Source organism: Fundulus heteroclitus, chromosome 6 (assembly GCF_011125445.2).
Source record: "Fundulus heteroclitus isolate FHET01 chromosome 6, MU-UCD_Fhet_4.1, whole genome shotgun sequence".
Classification (NCBI taxonomy): Eukaryota; Metazoa; Chordata; class Actinopteri; order Cyprinodontiformes; family Fundulidae; genus Fundulus; species Fundulus heteroclitus.
The window spans coordinates 32995348-33015414 of record NC_046366.1 but is presented as its reverse complement, the minus strand read 5'-3'; the positions used below and the strand labels follow the sequence as shown (position 1 = coordinate 33015414).

General features: G+C 39.6%; 1 protein-coding gene across 2 annotated transcripts in view; it reads left to right on the top strand.

Moving 5' to 3' along the window:
• The window catches only part of LOC105930931 (enhancer of polycomb homolog 1), a 44012-nt gene extending 36632 nt beyond the window's left edge, over positions 1 to 7380 (top strand). For both annotated transcript variants that reach the window (XM_036138629.1, XM_036138628.1), the window contains 4 exons: positions 1739 to 1854; positions 1939 to 2074; positions 3236 to 3605; positions 6720 to 7380. In XM_036138629.1, coding sequence (XP_035994522.1) covers positions 1739 to 1854; positions 1939 to 2074; positions 3236 to 3605; positions 6720 to 6792 — 695 coding nt within the window. In that variant the 3' untranslated portion in view covers positions 6793 to 7380. The remainder of the gene's footprint in view (positions 1 to 1738; positions 1855 to 1938; positions 2075 to 3235; positions 3606 to 6719) is intronic.
• The last annotated feature ends 12687 nt before the right edge of the window (positions 7381 to 20067 follow it).

The window sequence follows — 20067 nt, the reverse complement described above, 5'->3', positions numbered from 1 at the left end:
TCCAGCGTTACGCCGCAGGTGGTCTGGCTGCTTCAGACGCGCATCACAGGCTGTTGCTTATCGATCGTGTTTGTGAAGCTACTCAGCAACGAGAAAGAGAACGTCTTCACACGTTTGGCTTTGAGACGCGAGCGACTGATGATCTCAGGTCCTGAGAAATAAAGAGGGGGAAAAAAAGAAGAAACGTAAGGGTTGCCAGGGGGGAAAAAGCTAAATCAATGTTTCAGAGAGCAGCCGCTTCATTTCATGAAGTTTAAAACAAGAATTTAAAATCAATAGAAAGTCCAAAACAAAAAAAAAGAGAGGCTGCGTGGAGCCAGGAGTCGGGCAGAAAGTGCTGAGGTTTGCCTGCAGCTTGATTAAAATGCCTCTCCTCTGACTTGGATCTGATTAAATTCCTGGAGGTCCAGCGGCGTTTGGTCCGTTTTCCCCCGACCAGAACTTTTCTCAGGCTGCAGGGGGGGGGGGGGGGGGGGGTGAAGCCTGGAGCCTTTCACCAGAGAGAGGAGGTTTGGTTTCATCAGAACCACAAACTGTGGCTCCAGTAAACGGGCCAGAGAGAAGCACTTTCACCATGATGGGGATGGGTTTAGGGAAGTAAGTGAAAAACAGGTAAAACTTTAGGGAATTGAGAGATTCTGGTGCAACTTATTGATTTTTATGCTACAAAAAAGGTTGAAATGCAATATTGAATTCAATCAGAGCTCTGATCGCAGCTGAATCATAAAACTTGGAGCTGAAATATCAACCCGTCGGCCATTTTGTTTAAAATCAAACTTTCTTTTGTAGGATTTATGCCGCGTTTTGTGGAGGTGTTTAGTGACTTTTTGGCCCAAAGGTCGTCAGCTTTAGTTTGCCTGGACTCTTTGATTGTTTTGGTTTCTTGGGGTTCTGGTTGGTCGATAAAACCCAGAGAGACGTGAAAAGGTTGTTAAATGTAGTAATTGAGGTGAAATCACAGGTGAAGCTGCAGCAGCCGGTACGGTCTCTGTCACCGCTCACAGCCGTCAGCTGCGTTTGCTACACAGATGTGAGCAAAACCGTCTGTTTTCTGCTAAAGTTTGGGAGAGAAAAGACAATTTCACAGTTATGCTGTTTCTATAAAATAAGAAATGCAACTAAAATTCCACGTGAAAAAGTTTCACGCAGTCATTTATAAAAAAAAAAAACATGCCGGCGCCAGATACCATATTTATTTATAAAGCGCTTTACAAGAACAAAGTTAGAACAGGAATTTAAAATCACATACAGTTGATAACTAAACTTAAAATGGACAAACAGGATGGTTAAACGGTGTTTATATCCGAAGAGGCTGACAACATTTTTATTATTTTTACTAACAGTAGTTAATATTTCAGGCATTTCAGACTCGGAGCGGCTAAGTTTGCGGCGGTTTTGGGTAATTGTGGTCTGCGGTTTTACAGAAGAGCCACGATTCAACACTTCCTGTCATCGACTTCGTCTTTTCTGGTTGTCGATGGTGTGACCCGTGTGAAGTGAAGAAAGTTTCCGTTGCAGCTTTGTGAAATACGGCAACTTAAAAACCGCATTTACACATTAAATGACATTAATTTTCCTTTAATTTAAACTTTATTTTCCTGATTACGCGTGTAATGTGATGATGATGAACGGACCTGCAGCTGTTGCAGATGTTAGACTACAGATTAAATCCTGCAGGTTTTGGCTTCTGTCCACATTTCCTGCACAGCAGAGGACTGATGCCACTCGTGTCTCTCAGCTTTCACAGCAGAACAGTACCAGCAGCATCAGGAGCAGCTGTCCCTGATGCACAAGCAGCAGCTGGAGCAGGTCCAGCAGCAGCACCAAGCCAACAGCACTGCCAACAGCACACAGGTCAGTAACCCGCCCCCCCCACCGCTCCACCACCGGCGTCACCACGCCCTTCCTCTAAGCACACGCCTCCTCTTCCTCCCACAGAGCCTGGCCAACACGCTGGACCAGGCCAGTGCTCAGTTCGCCGCCTCGGCCCTCGTCACCGCCGACCAACTGCTGGCTCTGAAAACCAAGGAGGAGCTGCCGCTGGGAGGCGGAGTCAACGGCATCCTCTCCTCAGGTACCCAATCAGCTGTTAGGAAGCCGTTTAGGGGCAAAACCAAGGTTTGCTTTAGTTTCTGCTAAAACTTCTAGGTTTAATCAAGTCCATCAGATGGTTAAAAGTCCTCACATTACATGACAAATAGACCCAGGTTTTCAGAGTTTTAACCTCTGATTTAGCTGTTTTTTTTTTCCCCTCGTATAATTTTTTTTAGGCATAATCAGATTACAAATGTTTTTATTTTTGGTGCAGAAATTGAACCTCACATGTCTGAAGATGCGTAGCTTTACAAAACACGGGAGAAGAAAAACGAATACTTTATATTTAGTAGACAGAAGCTGAACTTATTTAGGGCTTTAAACCCCAGTAAACCTTTACTAAACTGTCTTTATTTCACTTTTTTTACTGTATTTCACTTTACAAACATCAGATTTTTTTAAAGATCCAACTTCTCATTTTTGTACAATTTTAAACAGCTGTCTGTGTTGTGTTGAAATTTGTAGATGAGGAGGAAAACTGATATAAATCCAGTTTTTGAAGCTAAAAGAACCCAAAAATAAAATGCTAGAGCTAGTTATAAAATTTGGAGAACTTTAAATGTTTCAGTGTGAAAATGCTGGTGGAGAAAAAATGTCTGGCTTCACTAAATAAGTGGTTAAGGAATCCATTTATGGGCAAAACAAATGCGTAGCTTTACAAAACGCGGGAGAAGGAAAAAATAACTTTATTTTGTGTAAAAGAACAGATGCTGAACTTATTCCGGGCTTTAAACCCCAGTAAACGGAGGGGAAGCAGAAATCCTGCAGCAGTGATGATGTTTTTAAAGCGCATCTTGAGCAACAGATTGGTCTAGTTTTAAAGGCATAATTATGAAAATCTAAAAATAAAATCATTAAAGGGTGGAAAAAATAAAAATACATTTTAGCTACACTATGAAAAAGAAATGAGAAGGATTGGAAAAAAATTATCACTCAAATGATCAGAATCAAGTTTATTGCCAAGTAGGTTTGCACTTACAAGGAATTTGACTTGGTGTTAATATTAATAAAACATTTTATGGCTCTAAAACATTTTTTAATCCTTTTAAAAAAGGTGTATTGATGTATTTTTCCCTAAAGACGGTTAATAATTCCTACACCATCTCCAAACCCCTCCTTTCTCCGTCCACCTCCACCTCAGGTGTCTATAAGGGCTTGCCGCTCTCCAGCACAGCGTCCCCGTCCCCCGCCGCCCCGGCTCCCCCCACCACCACCCAGACGCCCGCCTTGCTCCACCCCTGCTCCACCAGCCTCAGCTCCGCCACCAGTAACAACGGCACAGCCCACCCCGCCAACGCCACTAGCACCAACGCCGCCGCCGCCACTCAGGTCCTGCTTGGAAACAACAACCTCCGTCTGGGAATCCCCGCCGGCAAGCGCATCCACGCCCCCCGCACGCTGAGCACCACCATGTCGACATCCGCCTTAAAGCTCGCCCACGCAGCCACCGCCAACTGTCAGAAACCCAAGGTGGCCACGGCCTCCGCCTCTCCGCTGGACCTGGTGCCCAGGTGAGGAAAAACGCCGCAGGTGGGGAGAAAACCTTCACTGCACTGCAAAAACGGATCTAAAAATAAGTAAAATGTTCTTAAAATTTGTGTATTTGTCTTTGATTTGAGCAGGTAAATAAGATGATTTGCCAATGGAATGAGTATTTTGACTCCTAAAATAAGATAATTAGACATCCTGCACTTGAAATAAGATGATTGAGATGAGTTGTTCCTATTTTAAGTGCGTCTTTATTTCACTTTTTACCTGTATTTGACTTTATTTTTTTTTGTAAAGATCCAACTTCTGATTTGGCCAATTTTAAATAAAAAGCAGTTGTTTTTTTTTTTTTTGGATGTTTTGAAATTTGTAGGTAAATCAGGGTGCTTGCGCAAGTCTTGAAAGTCTTAATAAGTATGGAATATTGAAACACTGTTTTCCAGACCTTGAAAAGTCTTGAATTGTGTGAAAGTCTTAAAGTATGGGAAAAAATGTATGGTAGAATTTTACAGTATGCTCAAAGGCATTGTGAAATGAGAAATAGAAAGGTAGGCTATAAAACTATAATTTTACTAACTGGTCACGTACTGTATTAGCCTAATGGAATCAAAAACTTGTTTGATGTGAAATTCATGTACTTGTGATTTTCATGTTTTGAAACGTTTTCATCAGTAAAAGCATAATTTACTGTGAATAATGCATTTGTTCATTGAATACTAGCCTATAAAAATTAAAATTTCTAATAAACAGTTTGTACAATCTCAACCAATGAAGTAGGCAGTAGGCACACAAGTATACAAGTACATAAAGTTAAGGTCTTGGGAAAAAAATCAGTTTTAACAAAGTCTGGAAAAAGTCTGGAATTTTAATTTGAAAAAAGAGCAAGCACCCTGTAAAGGAGCAAAAAAAAAAAACTTTGACATTTGTGGAGCTAAAAGAACCCAAAAAATAAAATACTAGTTATATTTCCTCTACAGTCGAGAACTTTTAAAAATGCTTCAGTGTGAAAATGCCAGCAGAGAAAAAAAAAACGTTTAGCTTCACTAAACAACCGCTTTGATGCCAGAGCTGAGAGGTTTCATCAGACAAAACACGACTTTAGACTTTATTCTTTTGGGAAAAACACAAACTGCATGAAAACATAAACTAATTGCAGTAAAACAAACGTCTTGGTGGCTTGTGGCCACGTAGCCGTCTGATGTTTTATTTTACAAAGGACGCATCCAGGTTACTAGATAAGTTCCACAATATCGAATTCATGAGATCAGGATGAGATTTTAACTTCTTAGAAGCTGAGAATCTTTTATGTTTTTGTTCTCTTAAAATAAAATAAAAAGCAGAATCTTTAGTGTTTTTTGTCTTTTAGTCGGCTCAGTCAAAATAACTTTAAAATTAAGGTCTGCTCCGCTACAACCGAGAGACGTTCATCTTCTCTTCAGGCTCCCAACAGCAACAGAATGATTTCAGAAAAGCCCTCATAGGCCCCTCCCACTGTGGTTAGTAGCGTGGTGGCCACGCCCACTTCTTGTTTCTGACCAATCGCAGAATAGTTCCAGATGACGTCTCGAGAACAAGCGAGGCGGCTTTCCTGAAGAGATGTTTCTATGACGAGTGTGTTGGTGTTTGAATGTGGGCCCAAAAGTCCCATGATGCAACTGGAAGCACGTTTTTTTTAGACTTTAAGCTTCGGGACAGAAGAACCGCGATGCAGACCTCCCTACTCTGAGGTCTGTCAGAGGCAGAAACTGCAGGATTACAGCTTGATCTGTATTCAAAAACATTTAGCTGGTTTTCTTACAAAAATTTGTTAACCAGTGAGATTTTATTGTAGGATCTTTAACTTGTTCCCGTCTGTTAACTTTATTATAAACACCAGTTAATATTTCCTCATCAGAAGCTGTTCAGTCAGAGTCTGAGAACGAGCCAGAGTCACGCAGTAAAGACGGCCGGTAGTTTAATTATGAGCTTAATTAAGATCAAATTCATCAATTAGGGAAAAAAAACGATCATGGTGAAGGTGTAGTGCTGCCATAAATGTTAGATAAACCGTGTTTATCTAAGATTTGTTTAACTCCTCCATGTTTAACTCCTCCACCTGTCGCTCCGTTCTCAGCATAAAGGAGCTGAAAGGCTTTCCTCATGTTTGCACAGCCGTAACGTTTTAATTAGTGTTGCACCGATGCCATTTTTGGCCCCGATACCGATACCATCTGTTTTAAATTGATGTGTATGTGTATATATATGAAGAACTGCATACTACTTAGGGTAGTAGAACTTTTTATTGCCTACCTGGAATGAGTGACAATAGTTGAATAAACTTTTGGCTCTCAAAGGCCAAAATAGTGCAACATTCGTGAAATTATAACATGTATAATAGTAGTGCAACAGTAAGACAGTAAAATTACATTAATAATTGAATAATCTCTTTTAAACCCTGAGTTTTGGCTCTCAAAAACAGACTTTTTTTAAAGAACGGTTTTTATACATCTTTATTTATTTATCATCATTATTTTTTTTTTTCTCTTCAAATTTTTACTGTGAAAATAATGTAACATGCTCCTTTATGTATGTATTGTCTTATAATGGAATTTTTATAGTACTGTTTTATGTGTGAATGCAGTGTGACGCATAGTTTGGACTATGCAGCAGCCGGAGTCTGTAACCCAAATTAAATTTCCTTTGGGACAATAAAGTTAATCTAATCTAAAAGCCAAAATAGTGCAACATTCGTGAAATTATAACACGTATAATAGTAGCGCAACAGTAAGATTACATTAATAATTGAATAATCTCTTTTAAACCGAGTTTTGGCTCTCAAATGCCAAAATAGTGCAACTTTCATGAACTTATATAACATGTATAATACTAGTCGGGAGAGAGAAAGCTGCGTTCAAGTGACATACAAACATCAAAATGGTATCGGTGCCTATTTGTTGGTACTTGCCGATACCGATACCACCATTTTAGCACTAAAATGGTGGTATCGGTATCGGTGCGACACTAATTTTAACCCAGGAGATCACAACTTTATCCGTCTGTACTTTATTTTCTCTGAAACCCAGCTTACTGTTTATCCCCGTTATAACATCTATAAAAGGATCTGAACCCTGAAGCTAACGCCATTTGTCTCGTTTCAGGGAGAACCTCGAACAAGACCAGCCAGCACTGAACAGTCTGTCGGAGAACACACTGGCCATGGAGGTCACGTAGCCTCCGGCCCGCCGCTGCGAGGGAAGCGCCGCCCGGCGTCGTCCGTTTCCTTTTTTCTTTCTTTTTTTTTTTTTTTTTTTTAGGTGCTATGCATCATTTGTTAGTCGTGAATGCAAGTGGTGGCTGAATGAGCACGGCAAGGTTGGGTGTCCGGCGACCGTTTTTGGGACTTAATTGCAATGCCCGTCTCGTACAAATTATTCTTTCTTCTGCCCGCCCCTCCCGTATTTCCCCGTTTGTTACTGTTGATAAGAGATCGTCTGTAAATTCTTAATATGGCAATTCTATGTACAGTACTGCATATTTGTAATATCCACCTCCCTTCCCCACCCCCCCACCCCCGCCCGTTCTTGTATATAACATTACTTGAATACAGAATCGTTCATTTGTGATGTTTTGCACTCGAGATATAAAGTTAAAAAGAATAATAAAAAAAAAAAACAAGACGAAAAGAGAAAACGACAAACTTGCGACTGGTGCAAATCCGAGGAGCGAAAGTTGTACCACAGAAAAGTATGTCTTCACATGCATGGTGCAGAACCTGCTGTTGGATCTATTTATTGTGCCGTGTTTACAAAAAGTTATCTCCACCCTGCCCCCCCCCCACCCACCCGCCCCATCATGTCATACTTTTTCTGTTAAATTTTAAATACACTGTACCTCTCACCGGTGCCCCATGCTGTAGTCGGTGTCTAGCAACATATATTTGTTTTTTTTTAAACATGGAGCGTGGTTCCCCCCCGGTTGTCGCATCGAATCGCAGCGCCGCTTGGCATCAGCTTCAGTCGCCACAAAGCTCTTCCATTCACTTTTTATTCCTGAGACGAGCAACAAAACAATTGGGATGAAGACTTTCCCAGAAGACTTTGCTGCTTCTGACGTATCTAAGCACTATATGATTTGTTCTAATTGACTGATGCTGCTTTTGTATAATTTTTTTTTTTTTTTTTTTTTTGCCGTTTGGTTTCTGCTAGACGGCCTCATTTTTTTTTCTTTGTTTTTACACATCTCTCCTTATAATTTTTTTAATAAATATTTTTGTATCACCCCCACCCCCTTTTTTTTTTTTTTTTTTTTTTTTTTTAAATTTGCTCATGGAAAACTTCATTCTTTTGTTACTTGTTGCTCTAAAAAATATATATATAAATATCTATCTATATATAAATATATATATAAGGGAGTTTAAAAAATGCAGTAACTGACATTTATCATTCCAGCCTCTATGTAATGACAAACATGTATGAATTGAAGAAAAAAAATCAGACGTTTTCTCTACCTTAAAAAAAAAAAAAGAAAAGCTATCCTGAAGGCTGAAAGGCCATGAACCACATGCTATCGGGTGCCTTCATTTGGGACAAAATAAAAACCTAAAAAAAAATGTGCTCTCTTCTGTGAAGAGTTTGGTACTGAACAAGGCTACTTGTAGTTTTTCTTTGTCTGTACCACAATCCCAATGCCCATTCCAGTGGCCCACTTTGATTCATAACTTTGTTTCCTGTTTGTTTTTTGTAGACCCGACCACCCCCCCCCCCCCCCCCCTCCTCCCTCCACACACACACACACACACACACAAAAAGAAATCCTTTTGAATTGTCACAAAATGAAATAAAAATCCAGGGCATTATGTGTTTCGACCAGCGTCTCTTTTGTTTTGTTTTTTTGTTTTGTTTTTGTCTTTAGTTTCGGGACGGACTGCACGCTTGTTGGTCTGGATAGTTTGGGGAAACTAGGCACTCCCTTGCTGCTGCCATCAGATTTCAGAAGGAAAGTTGATGAAAAAGTTGACATTCTGTCTTGTTTTAGACAATCACTCTAAACGTGATGCTTGTAGCACTTTTTTATGAGAACCCAAATCTGAGCTGTATTGTATGAAATTATTTTAGCTGCTCAGTGGTCTTATGAACCTCCAGACTTTGATGTCGCTTCACTGCAAAAACCGAATTAAAAATATGTAAAATGTTCTTAAAGTTAGTGTATAGATCCTTGATTTGGGCAGGTAAATAAGATTATCTGCCAATGGAATGAGTTTTTTGACCCCTAAAATAAGATAATTAGACATCCTGCACTTGAAATAAGATGATGGAGATGAGTTGTTCCCATATTAAATGCAAAAATCTTATTCCATTGGCAGATCATCTTATTTACCTGCTCAAATCAACGACAAATACACTTATTTTAAGAAAGTTTTACTTATTTCTAGTTCTGTTTTTGCAGTGATAGTTAAAGGCAGGGTTCCCATGGGTCCTTGAAATCCTTAAAAGTTTGTGAATCTGAAAAAATAAATTCAAGGCCCTTGAAAGTTCTTGAAAAACACCTTGTCCTTGAAAGTCCTTCAATTTTTTTGTGGGGTTGAAAGTTCACACGGATGACAACTCGTGTCATTATTTTACTACCACACGATCTTTTAAAATTATGTTGATTCCGCAGACTTAATTTGTAAAAGTACGTTCGCTCTTCATTAGTTGCTAGGCTACGGTTTAGGCCTACGAGCGTCCAATAGGTTACATTCACGCAGTGTTGCCAACTCAGCGACTTTGTCGCTATATTTAGCTACTTTTCAGAGTCAAAGTCAAAAACTAGCTTAATCAAAGATGAAAGTAAGTGAAACAAATTGATATAATTCTGAACATCTCAACGCTGCACTTTTTTCCATAAAATTCCATGAAGCGGTAGGCTAATGTACATCTTATATGTAATGTAGTATGGCATAGCCATGTACTGTGGATATAAATGTAGGCTATGAATATGATCAATATCAATGTAGGCTATAAATTAAGTCTATTTTCTTCCATTGCTTCTGACCCAACAACTTCTGTGCCGTTTAGTCTTTTATTGAATTTGCATTGTATTAAAATATAAACTATTCAGCGGTCACAGTAGGTAAATGCCACGTGTGGTCCTTGAATTTGAGGAAATTGGTCCTGGAAAGGTCCTTGAATTTGATGTTCACCAAGGTGTGGGAACCCTGTAAAGGATTTCTAACCGGCTCTTTCATAATTTTTTTATTAATTTTTTATGTGGGGGGATGCTGCAGTTTAAATAAGACGGCGCTGATGAAGACCAGCTGAAAGCCGCTGCTCGCCAATTAAAGTTGTAGATGTAGTTTAGGCGTTGCTGAAGTTTTCGCCAGAAGGAAAGTAGCAGCCAGATTCTAATTCAGTTGGACCATTTGAAGAGTTTTCTGTGCGAGGGTCTGAATCTGAGGCATCTGAGGCCAGTCCTCCACAGCTGCTATCCTGCCACTTTATAATTTTTTCATAGATGCTCTCCTGTCTTCAGCACATCTAAACCTGATGGATGCCTCGTTCCCTGGCCTGTGGTTGGGGCTTAGAGCTCAGGTTAGGTTTAAAGCCGAGCACAGCAGGACAAACTTCTGATTTTTACTTTTCCTCGCCGTCTGGTCAGCAGACAACAGATCCACGGTGGCAGCATCCTTACAGCGGATGAGTCCTAAAGGACGATCAGGTTGACTGGTTGTTTTTATGCTTCCATTCTGACACAAAGGGCCCAAATAAATCAATTGTTCAATAATCCCAGCAGCACATCAGGATAAAGGCATGCATGTTGTTGGTTGTGACATTTAAAAACTCCTTGAACTCTTTAATGTTTCATCACGTTAAACCTGCAGAGCTCAACGTGTTTTAGTAGGAATTTGATAAAACGCGTTGGCACAAAGCACGTAGTGGCCAACTGAAAGGAACCAGAAAAAAAAGTTTCAACCTTTACAAGTAAAAATCTACATAGGTGGGGTTTTTTGTGTGCTGCCATTTTTTTTTACACGGTTACCCATAAATAAAATCCAGTGAGTTGATGGACGCTGGATTCAGGGACGTTCTGCAGGCCTGAGATTGGTCCACTTCCAGCAGGACAACGACCCTAAACCTGCAGCCAGGGACGGTGTGTTGGAGTGGTCTAGTCAAAGTCCAGACAGCTTTTAGATGAGCCAACCTGGTAAGAACATACAGCAAAAAAATGAAATCATGGCTCCTTGTTTTTCCTCTTTATCCTTAGGTACTGTCTAACACTCAGACATGTAAAATCCAAATAAAACATATTGCAGTTTGTTGGAAAAATTAAAATATAAAAATGATTGCAAAACTATGAGTCACTAATACTTTTGTAAGCTGCTGCATGATGAGGTAGTTTAATTTTGCTCTGAATTGTCCTTTGGTAAAATAATTGGTTATGCATTATTTTTGCCATCTGAAACAAATCAAGCCACCAAAAAAATCTTGGACATTAAAATATGTTGGGTGAGGTGTTTTTTGGCGTAGTTATGAATCAGTATTTTACCTTCAAAAAGGTAAAGGCAGGTTTATTTGTAGAGCACATTTCAGTAACGGGACAATTCAAAGTGCTGTCCATGAGCAGAACAAAGAAAACAGAGGAATAGTAGGACCAGGTCAAGATAACGGACACGGACTAAAAACTTCAACATTAACTATTAAAGGCTACTAAATAAATCTTTAAACCGTGATTTAAAGGAATTTTCAACACGTTTACAATTTTCTGGAAGTTTGTTCCAGATAAGTGGAGCATAGGAACTAAATGCTGCTTCTCCTTGTTTAGTTCTGGTTCTGGTTCTGCAGAGCAGGCTGGAGCCAGAAGACCTGAGTGGTCTGGAGGGTTGATACACTGATAACAAGTCTGTGATGTATTTAGGTGCTAAGCCATTTAGGGATTTATAGACTAACAGAAGTATTTTAAAGTCTATTCTCTAAGATACAGGGAGCCAGTGTAAGGACTTTAGAACTGGGGTTATGTGCTCTACTTTCTTAGTCTTAGTGAGGACGCGGGCAGCAGCGTTCTGGATCAGCTGCAGCTGTCTGATCCACTTTGTAGGCAGACCTGTGAAAACACCAGTTGCAGTAATCAATTCTACTAAATATAAACGCATGGATTAGTTTTTCCAGATCCTTCTGAGACATCAGTCCTTTAATCCTGGAAATGTTCCTCAGGTGATAGAAAGCTGACCTTGTAATTGTCTTTAGATGCTTTTGGAGGTTCAGGTCTGAGTCCATCACTACTCCCAGATTTCGGGCCAGATTAGTGGTTTCTAGCTGAAGCAGCTGAAGCTGTGAGCTAACTGTTGATCTTTCCTCTATTGGTCCAAATATTATTACTTCAGTTTTGTTTTTATTCAATTGAAGAAACTTTTGGCACATCCATGCATTGATTTCTTCTAGGCAATTACTAAGCACCTGAACTAAGCATCTGGTGACATGTTGATGTAGAGCTGTGTGTCGTCTGCATAGTTATGGTAGCTGATGTTGTGTTTTATTATCTGAGCAAGAGGGAGCATGTAGATATTCAATAGGAGGGGACCCAAGATGGACCCTTGGGGAACCCCACATGTGATATTTGTCATTTCTGATGTAAAGTTACCTACTGACAAAACAAGTCCCTGTCCTTTAAGTAGGATTTAAACCAGTCGAGTGCTCTACCAGAAAGGTCGACCCGATTTTCCAAGCGCTCTAACAGAATGGGGTGATCGACGGTATCAAATGCTGCTGTGAGGTCCAATAATACCAGCAGTAAACTACATTTATATTTCTCAAGAAGAAGACAAGCTAGCAGCTACTCCAAGTAGGTTGAATTCAGTGCAAATTCCTGCCTACCACACTGACGACCTGCAACTACTCCACCAAACCCCTCTTTGATGCTACCATCTCTTTCCTGTCAACAAGGGAAGCAGATGCAGTCTTTGGGCTTTCCAGCTATTACACAGATCTGCTCATTAGGTCTGTTAGACCCATTTGTTTCGTTTTTCAGCAGCTGGTTGTTCCGCTGTCGCGTTTGGGTCGTCAGGATCACTCATCAATAAGCTGTCAAGGTGGACGGCTGCAGCTTTCCTAAAATCCAGTCTGTCGTCTTCTTGTGTTTGGTGCCACCTGTTGACATCTACTGACCGACTTCTCGTCTGGAAAAGTGTGCAGTTTCATTCAAGCGTTTTCCTGGTCTGAAAAGGGTAAAGTGAGTATAAAAAGCTGCATTTTTCTTAATCTCATTCTCTAAGAAGTTTCATACAACCCTCCTCCATCTTTTTTTCCCAGGTTTCACATCGAAACTCCTAACCACCGCATATGAATCAGATCAGATATACTTTAATAATCCCACAGGGAAATTACCGTTTCAGTCCAACCGCCCATAACATACATGAATACAGCGAGGCTAAAAACCTGACTGGACCTTGAAAGGTTTTTGTATTTTGGCATAATAAATGTGGAAACCACCAGTGGAGGAAGCCAACAGGCCCCAAATTTACATCCAAGGGGGGGACCAACCTCTGTCCCTAAGGGCCCAGTGACCCACTGTTAGATAGCTCCCTAAATTAAATGGCTGAACGACTGTCACCAAGTTCTGCACAGGCCTGGTACTGATCCACTGCTTTCATTAGGACGTTGGAGCGGGAAAACATGTAAAACATGGAAATTTCCAACGCTGGATGTTTGTGGAGCCAGTCAGACATGCAAACAGCCTGAAATCCCTGAAGAGCAGGAGACTCGTGGTAATGTTGAGTAATGATCCGCAGCAGCAAAGCATGCTTGCAACAGGAAATGAAGCAATCCCTATTGGAAAAGTACAATTTTACCAATGAAGGGTTCAGCCCTGAGTTCCGTGGGAGGAAATGTGAGAAACATTGCAAGCACCTTCAAATAGAAAAAAAAAAAAAGAAAGTGGATGAAAACATGTTCAGAAAGTCCATCCGCACGTTTTCAGAGCTCGTACTCCCTAAAGTCCCTGGAGACACAGCAGGATGAACTTCATCTGGATAAAGAACAGACTTGTTTCAACCAAAAATGCACCAGAGAGACCAACATCTACAGTTTATATGAAGGTGAAACTTCTTGCTTTTACACTAGTTTTGTTGTTGTCATGGTGTTTTCACCATTTACAGGTCAAATGAACGTACACTAAACGGTAGATATCGTTATTGGAAGTACTTTACAGTGTCTCAACTTGCTTTATGTACATTACCTGCTTGGTTTCATAGGTTTTATGTTGGAAAAACATTGTTTAGAAAAGTGTTTCTTCTGCCTGAATTTGTTACTAGGTTTTTATGTTAGTGGTTAAAATAATGTTTTTGCCTGACCAACTGGCAATATTCGTCAATATTAAATCAGTTGTTATAAATATTTACTCAGCTCTTGAATAGCCTTCTTACCTTTACCTTTTTTTTTTTTTTTTTTACTTTTTTCTTACCTATTTTTTCTTCTTTTTTACTTATTTATCTTGGTATTATTAATATTTTATTTATTTATTATTTAATTTATTATTATTTTATTTTTTTACTTATTTACTTTTTTTTTTACTTACTTTTTTACTCTTAATAATTTCTTGGCTGGGTGCTTTTTACTTTGACTTGAGGAAAAATATGTTGAATTAGTGCCACTCTTACTTGAGTTTCTGGCTACTCTACCCACCTCTGGAGACGCCGCTGGGTGTGAAAGAGGAAACAAAGATCAAAATATGTTTTTTATTGTTCATCAGGGAATGTAATACGCACATAAACAGTTAAATGAGTTAAAGTTTTAGACACGTTTTACTCCAACTTAAATATGAACACAAGAGATGAAAAAACTGCACTGAAACAACCGATTGTCTCACGAATAGAATGCGGTCACACGCTATACTATAATGGATTGAACTGGCTTTACCCTCTTAGATCAGCAAGTGAACGTCTGAATCACTCAGAGAAGGCTAAAATAAACTGCTGTAGTCAGACGGGACCTATAAACCGAGCTCCGTGGCATCATGTTGACCTGCTGAGTATGACGCAAACGTTAACGCCACAGGGACGCAGTGAGGTGGAAACATGGTTTAGTGCTGGTTTCTCTGCTAAGGTTGCAGGACGACTGCACCAATTTTAGCGGGAAACAAGCAATTGTCGTTTAGATATAAATCTTGGATGGAACACAGGAGAAGAATTGTTTAATTGGCTTCCAGATTAATGGCTAAGGTGTGGAAGAAGCAGGATCACATGGGTGTGATCCTGCCAAGACTTGATTGAACCTTGCAGACTGTGGTGGTTGTTTTGCATGAAATGTCAACTGGGCAAGCTCCTCCTTCTTTTGCCGCTCTCTAACCAATTAAAATGCTAAAAATCATCTTTTCTGGGATGAGATTTAGAAAAAAAAAACAGTGCATCCCCACAAAGCACATTAAACACTGTAGTTTTTCTATTCTCATCACAAAGTAGATGCACCCACTTCCCAAAGACTAAACAGGGATAAAAGCAAACCCCCCACCCTGCTTTTTTTTTACTGTTGCCCTGGGCAAGTGCCCCATGACCAATATGAAAAACCTCCACTGCCCACAGAAGATCAGAATCCACCTTGATGCCGCATACTCATAATAAAAGTTTTCCTTATGCAAAGAAACTGGGTTCACACAATAATGCACTATATTTTATTTAGGGATTTAGTTGTGAAGATGCTAAATTTACCATCTTTAATTGGAGGATACGCTTCAGTTTCAGAGGGGGGTCAATTAGTGTCTGTTTTAGGTTACTTTAATAAACTCAATATTCAATTCAATTAAATTTTATGTATGTAGCGCCAATTCACAACACATATCATCTCAAGGCACTTTAAAAACTCAAATCATACAGATTCTTCAAAAAGTTTCCTAACTAAGGAAACCCATATGTGTGTTTAATACATTGCAAAAGTCTAAATGTCTGGAAACGAGTCAGATTTTTCCTAAATAAGCACTGAAAGCATCAGAAGGAGTGATTTAGGAGCCGGACCACTGGGATTAATAGGAATTTAATCCCAGCGGATTACATGATTCCAGCTTTGTCCGGGGATAATGAAAACAACAAAGTCAATTATTCCTCCATGAAGCAGGAAGGAGACAGCAAGCATAGAAAATCTGGTTTCACCTGCGTGTTTTTGTGAGTGCGCATGCGCCCGTGTATGGCACTTGACTGCCCTCTTATTAATCTCTGGCTCCACCTGCTGGTCAAAAACCAGCGTTACGCATGAACCTCTCAAAATTTGAGCCCTGTGACTTTAATTTATTAATTTTAAGTTTTACATAAAGAATATTCAGTCACCAAAAAATATTATCGGCAATAGAACTGTTGACTGAGCCTTTTGCTGCTAAAACTGCCTAGTGTTAATATATTAATCTGTGTTAAGAAACCTAAATACAATGACCTGAAGCAATCTGCTGGATTTCCTTTGATAGAAAACGTTTTAATCTGTCTGTGTAATTCTGCTGAATTGACTTTGTGTTGTAAATTGCAGCCATATCAACAAATTTAACTGAATTAAACTTGAACAAGAGGCAGCTCTCTGAAGATGTACATTATATTTCTTTGTGTTTTAAATAGAATTTGACAAAATAATGACCTGAAGGGACGACTTTTATTTTCTCAGTTTTCTCCTCAGAGCTCATTATTTTAAAGGGAACATAATTAGGAGCTTTATTCCTGATTTTTACCCTAAAGGCACTGCAGGTTAACGTCAAAGGATCCAAAACAAACTTTATTTATCGAGGGTGGGGGAAATCAAACATACATGCAGTCTTCCCTTGATGTGGTCTCAGCAGCGCTGCAGAGCAGCCGCAGCCTTTTTTCACCCTCTGTTATTGAGCAAATACTCCAAAATATTTCGAGTCTAGGTGTCGACTGAAGAGAGGAAAACCAAGGCCGGACTTCAAAAAGGCTTCTGATCAACACCTCGCCTTTACTTCCCGCTCTCCTGACATCACAGTCACTGCTTCAGTGGACTTACATCTATTTCCATATTCATTTGAATTCTTATTACCACAAATCTAAGCAGGTTTCTCAAATTATTACACACATGCTTCTCAAATAGAGGCTGGAATGTTGCTCTTAATAATAAAAAAACAAAACATTTGCAATAAGGGTGGAGTATGTCTGGGAAGGGCACCAACGGCGATGGGAGCTCGATAGCTTGATGGGGGTCACATAGTGACTTTAGATGAGTGATGCTAGGCTGGAGAAGTACACAGACAGGTGGATCAGATTACTAATCTGGTGTATTGTTTTTTTTTTTGCAGCTGTCCTAACCCTGGATGATTCCGTTGTAGGACAATAAACACTGCAGAAAGGGAACTAAAAGTAAGTGAAATTTTCTTTAAATCACTGTATTTTTCCTTGATTTGAGCAGGTAAATAAGACTATTTGCCAATGGAATAAGATTTTTGCACTTACAATAGGAACAATTCATCTCCATCGTCTTATTTCAAGTGCAGGAAATCTAATTATCTTATTTTAGAGATGAATTGTTCCTATTGTAAGTGCAAAAATCTTATTCCATTGGAAAAATAGTCTTATTTACCTGCTCAAATCAAGGAAAAATACAATGATTTAAAGAAAATTTCACTTACTTTTAGTTCCCTTTTTGCAGTCAAAGTATTTCTTATCGTGTCGCCTCTGCTCTGGTTTGTCACGGTGAAGAAAGAGATGCGCCAAAAGGAAGAAAACAAACTTGCATCGGTTCATCTACGTTCCTGTCTCACCATAGTGATGAGACGCCAATCATGACCGACAAAACCAAGTCATTGATAAGAGTGGGTGAAATTAGCTTTTTATGTACGGAGGCTGGGCTCAGCCTTAGAAATAAGGCGATGAGCTCCGTCATCCCAGGTGAGCTGGGAGTGGAGCCTGAAAGAAGTCCGGTTTTCAAACAGGAAACATCCTGGAAGCCCCTTAGGTGCATCTTCCAGACATCTGGAGCCAGAACGAGACCCCAGGCCTCAGCAGCAATTTATTTCCGTGGATTTTTGTGTCCAGCACAGTGGTTTAGGATTTTTGTGAGGGAATATAAACAGCTCAGCTCAGCATTAGTGTACCTCTGGGAGGAATACTTGGTCGTTGGTCCCTTTAAGGTTTTTATTTACATTTCTGTGCTTTTTTTTTTTGTTTTCACACTGCAAAAACAGAACAAAAAATAAGAAAGTATTTCTTGAAATGAGAGTATTTTTTCTTGATTTGAACAGGTAAATAAGATTGTTTGCCAATGGAATAAGGTTTTTTACACTTGAAATAGGAACAACTCATCTCCATTGTCTTATTTCAAGTTCAGTATATTATATTATAATTATCTTATTTTAGGGGTAAAAATATTGCCCTTCCATTGGCAAATAATCTTATTTACCTGCTCAAATCAAGGAGAAATACGTTAATTTCAAGATAATTTTACTTATTTTTAGTGACCTTTTTGGGGTGGAGTTATGATTTCTATGCGGATGGCAACAAAGTGCAGATGCTTACATCAATCTGGCTGTGGCTTGCATCTTGTTCTCCTGAAATTAAACACTCGGAGGCTCAGGATGTTCCCAGGATCTACAATACGGGGTTCCTTCAGGCTTTTTTATTCCAGTAGTGGCTGTCTTACAACTAATATCATCCTACGTGTCCTAAATCAGGGGAGAACGTTTTGCTACCAGACCTCTGAATAAAACGTTGATGAAGGGATGTAGCCATTTAATCCAGGAGTGTCGGAGGAGGGATGCCTCTAGAAATTGCAGGATATTAGCATTGAAGGACGGAGACAACTTGACGTGGCAAAGGCTCTCCAGCAACCCTGGTTTACAATTAAACTCAACACCAAACTCGGCTTTCTTGTACAGCACTACAACTTAAAAAAAAAAAAAAAAAAAACGAGCTACAGAAGTATTTAAATAATATTTATTCATTTTTAGTGTTTTGCACACCTTTAAAACATCACATTGTCACACAAACTGCAGCCTCGCAAATCGGTGATGAATAACTTCAGGCTAGCATACGCTGAAAAAGGCTCAGGAAAACACGTTTAAATGACGGTTTCTGCTGTTTGAATCAATGCGTTTGAAATTAACTTCAAATTTTTAGTTGAAAGACAATTTTTTAGTTCATGTATTCAAACAAACCGTGTAATCCAAAGAAGAGCTGTAGAGCAGAGAAAACTGACACGAGACCTGGACTCGTTACTAACAACGCACACATAGAGAAGAACAGCCAGGTTTCTGATTGGTAAACGCTGCGTCATTAAAACCAAGATTTGGACACAAAAATATTAACATTAATTCACTCCTGGTTGGAGGGAATGAATTAAATGTGCAAAAAATAAACTAAATCACTCATATTCATGACCTTCTGGTTCAGTTAAACGTCATTAATCAGTGTTATTTAGCGTCAGAACACGCGTCTGTACCGCACAGTGTCAGTTTATGTACCACAAACTCCGTCAGGTTTTAAGTTACTGATTTAAAAAAAAAAAAAAGTAGTCCATTAAAAGAATGCATCTTAAATGAGGTTGTAGCTGTTACAACCTTAGAAAACATCTTTAAGCAACAGACAAGATAACTAATAATCACCAAAGGATCAGCTCGCTCACAGATATTTCCTTAGAGCAGGGGTGCTCAAACTTTTCGTGGCCAGGGACCCTTTAGCAGCGGTAAGGACCCCTTTAGATTTCTCATGCTGATAGTATTTTTTAAACAGCCGTTTGTACTGTTAAATACATTAGGACTTATGTATGTTTTAAAATATATATATAAAAACACCTAATATTAGAGATTTGGTGATTAGATCCTCATTGTCGATGTAACTGTTGTCACACTTCCTGATTTTAGCTGATTGGGCTTCTACCTTACTTGATGAAGTGGGCGGAGTTAAATATTGGTGTTACTGTGTTACTTAGTTTGTCTAAGTTTTAGCTCAACCCCGACATCCTCAGCAGCGCCTCCTCAGGCCCAACTACATGTGTTTCACAGACCCCCAACCCGTGGTTCGCGGACCCCCGGGGGTCCGGGGACCCCAGTTTGAGGGCCGCTGCCTTGGAGAACCGTTTAAGGGCGAACCGGTGCCAATCTCTTCCGCTCACTGGTGGTTTAAATCCTGGACGGATCACAGGGACACATGGTGCCGACAAACACACACACACACACACACACACACACACACACACACACACACACACACACACACCTAGTTGAACGAGGCCAAATAACCCAGCAGTCGTGTTTTTGTACTGTAGGATGAATTTAGAGTACCTGGAGAACACCAATTCATGCAAAACTCCATGCAGAAAGACCCCAGGCCAGGATTTGGCTAGTCACCGCGCCGCCATCTTTCACCACCAGCAGGAGTAAATCTATTTACTAAATTAAAATGGTTAGGTTGGTGGATAGTGGCTCTAAAGCTGAATATTGTCAGATTTCAATTAGATAATTTTTTTTTTCTCTATAGAGCTTTTGATTCCATTTTATCATGAGCTTGTGCTGTATAAATTCATTTGGTATAATTTTATCATAAAGTTT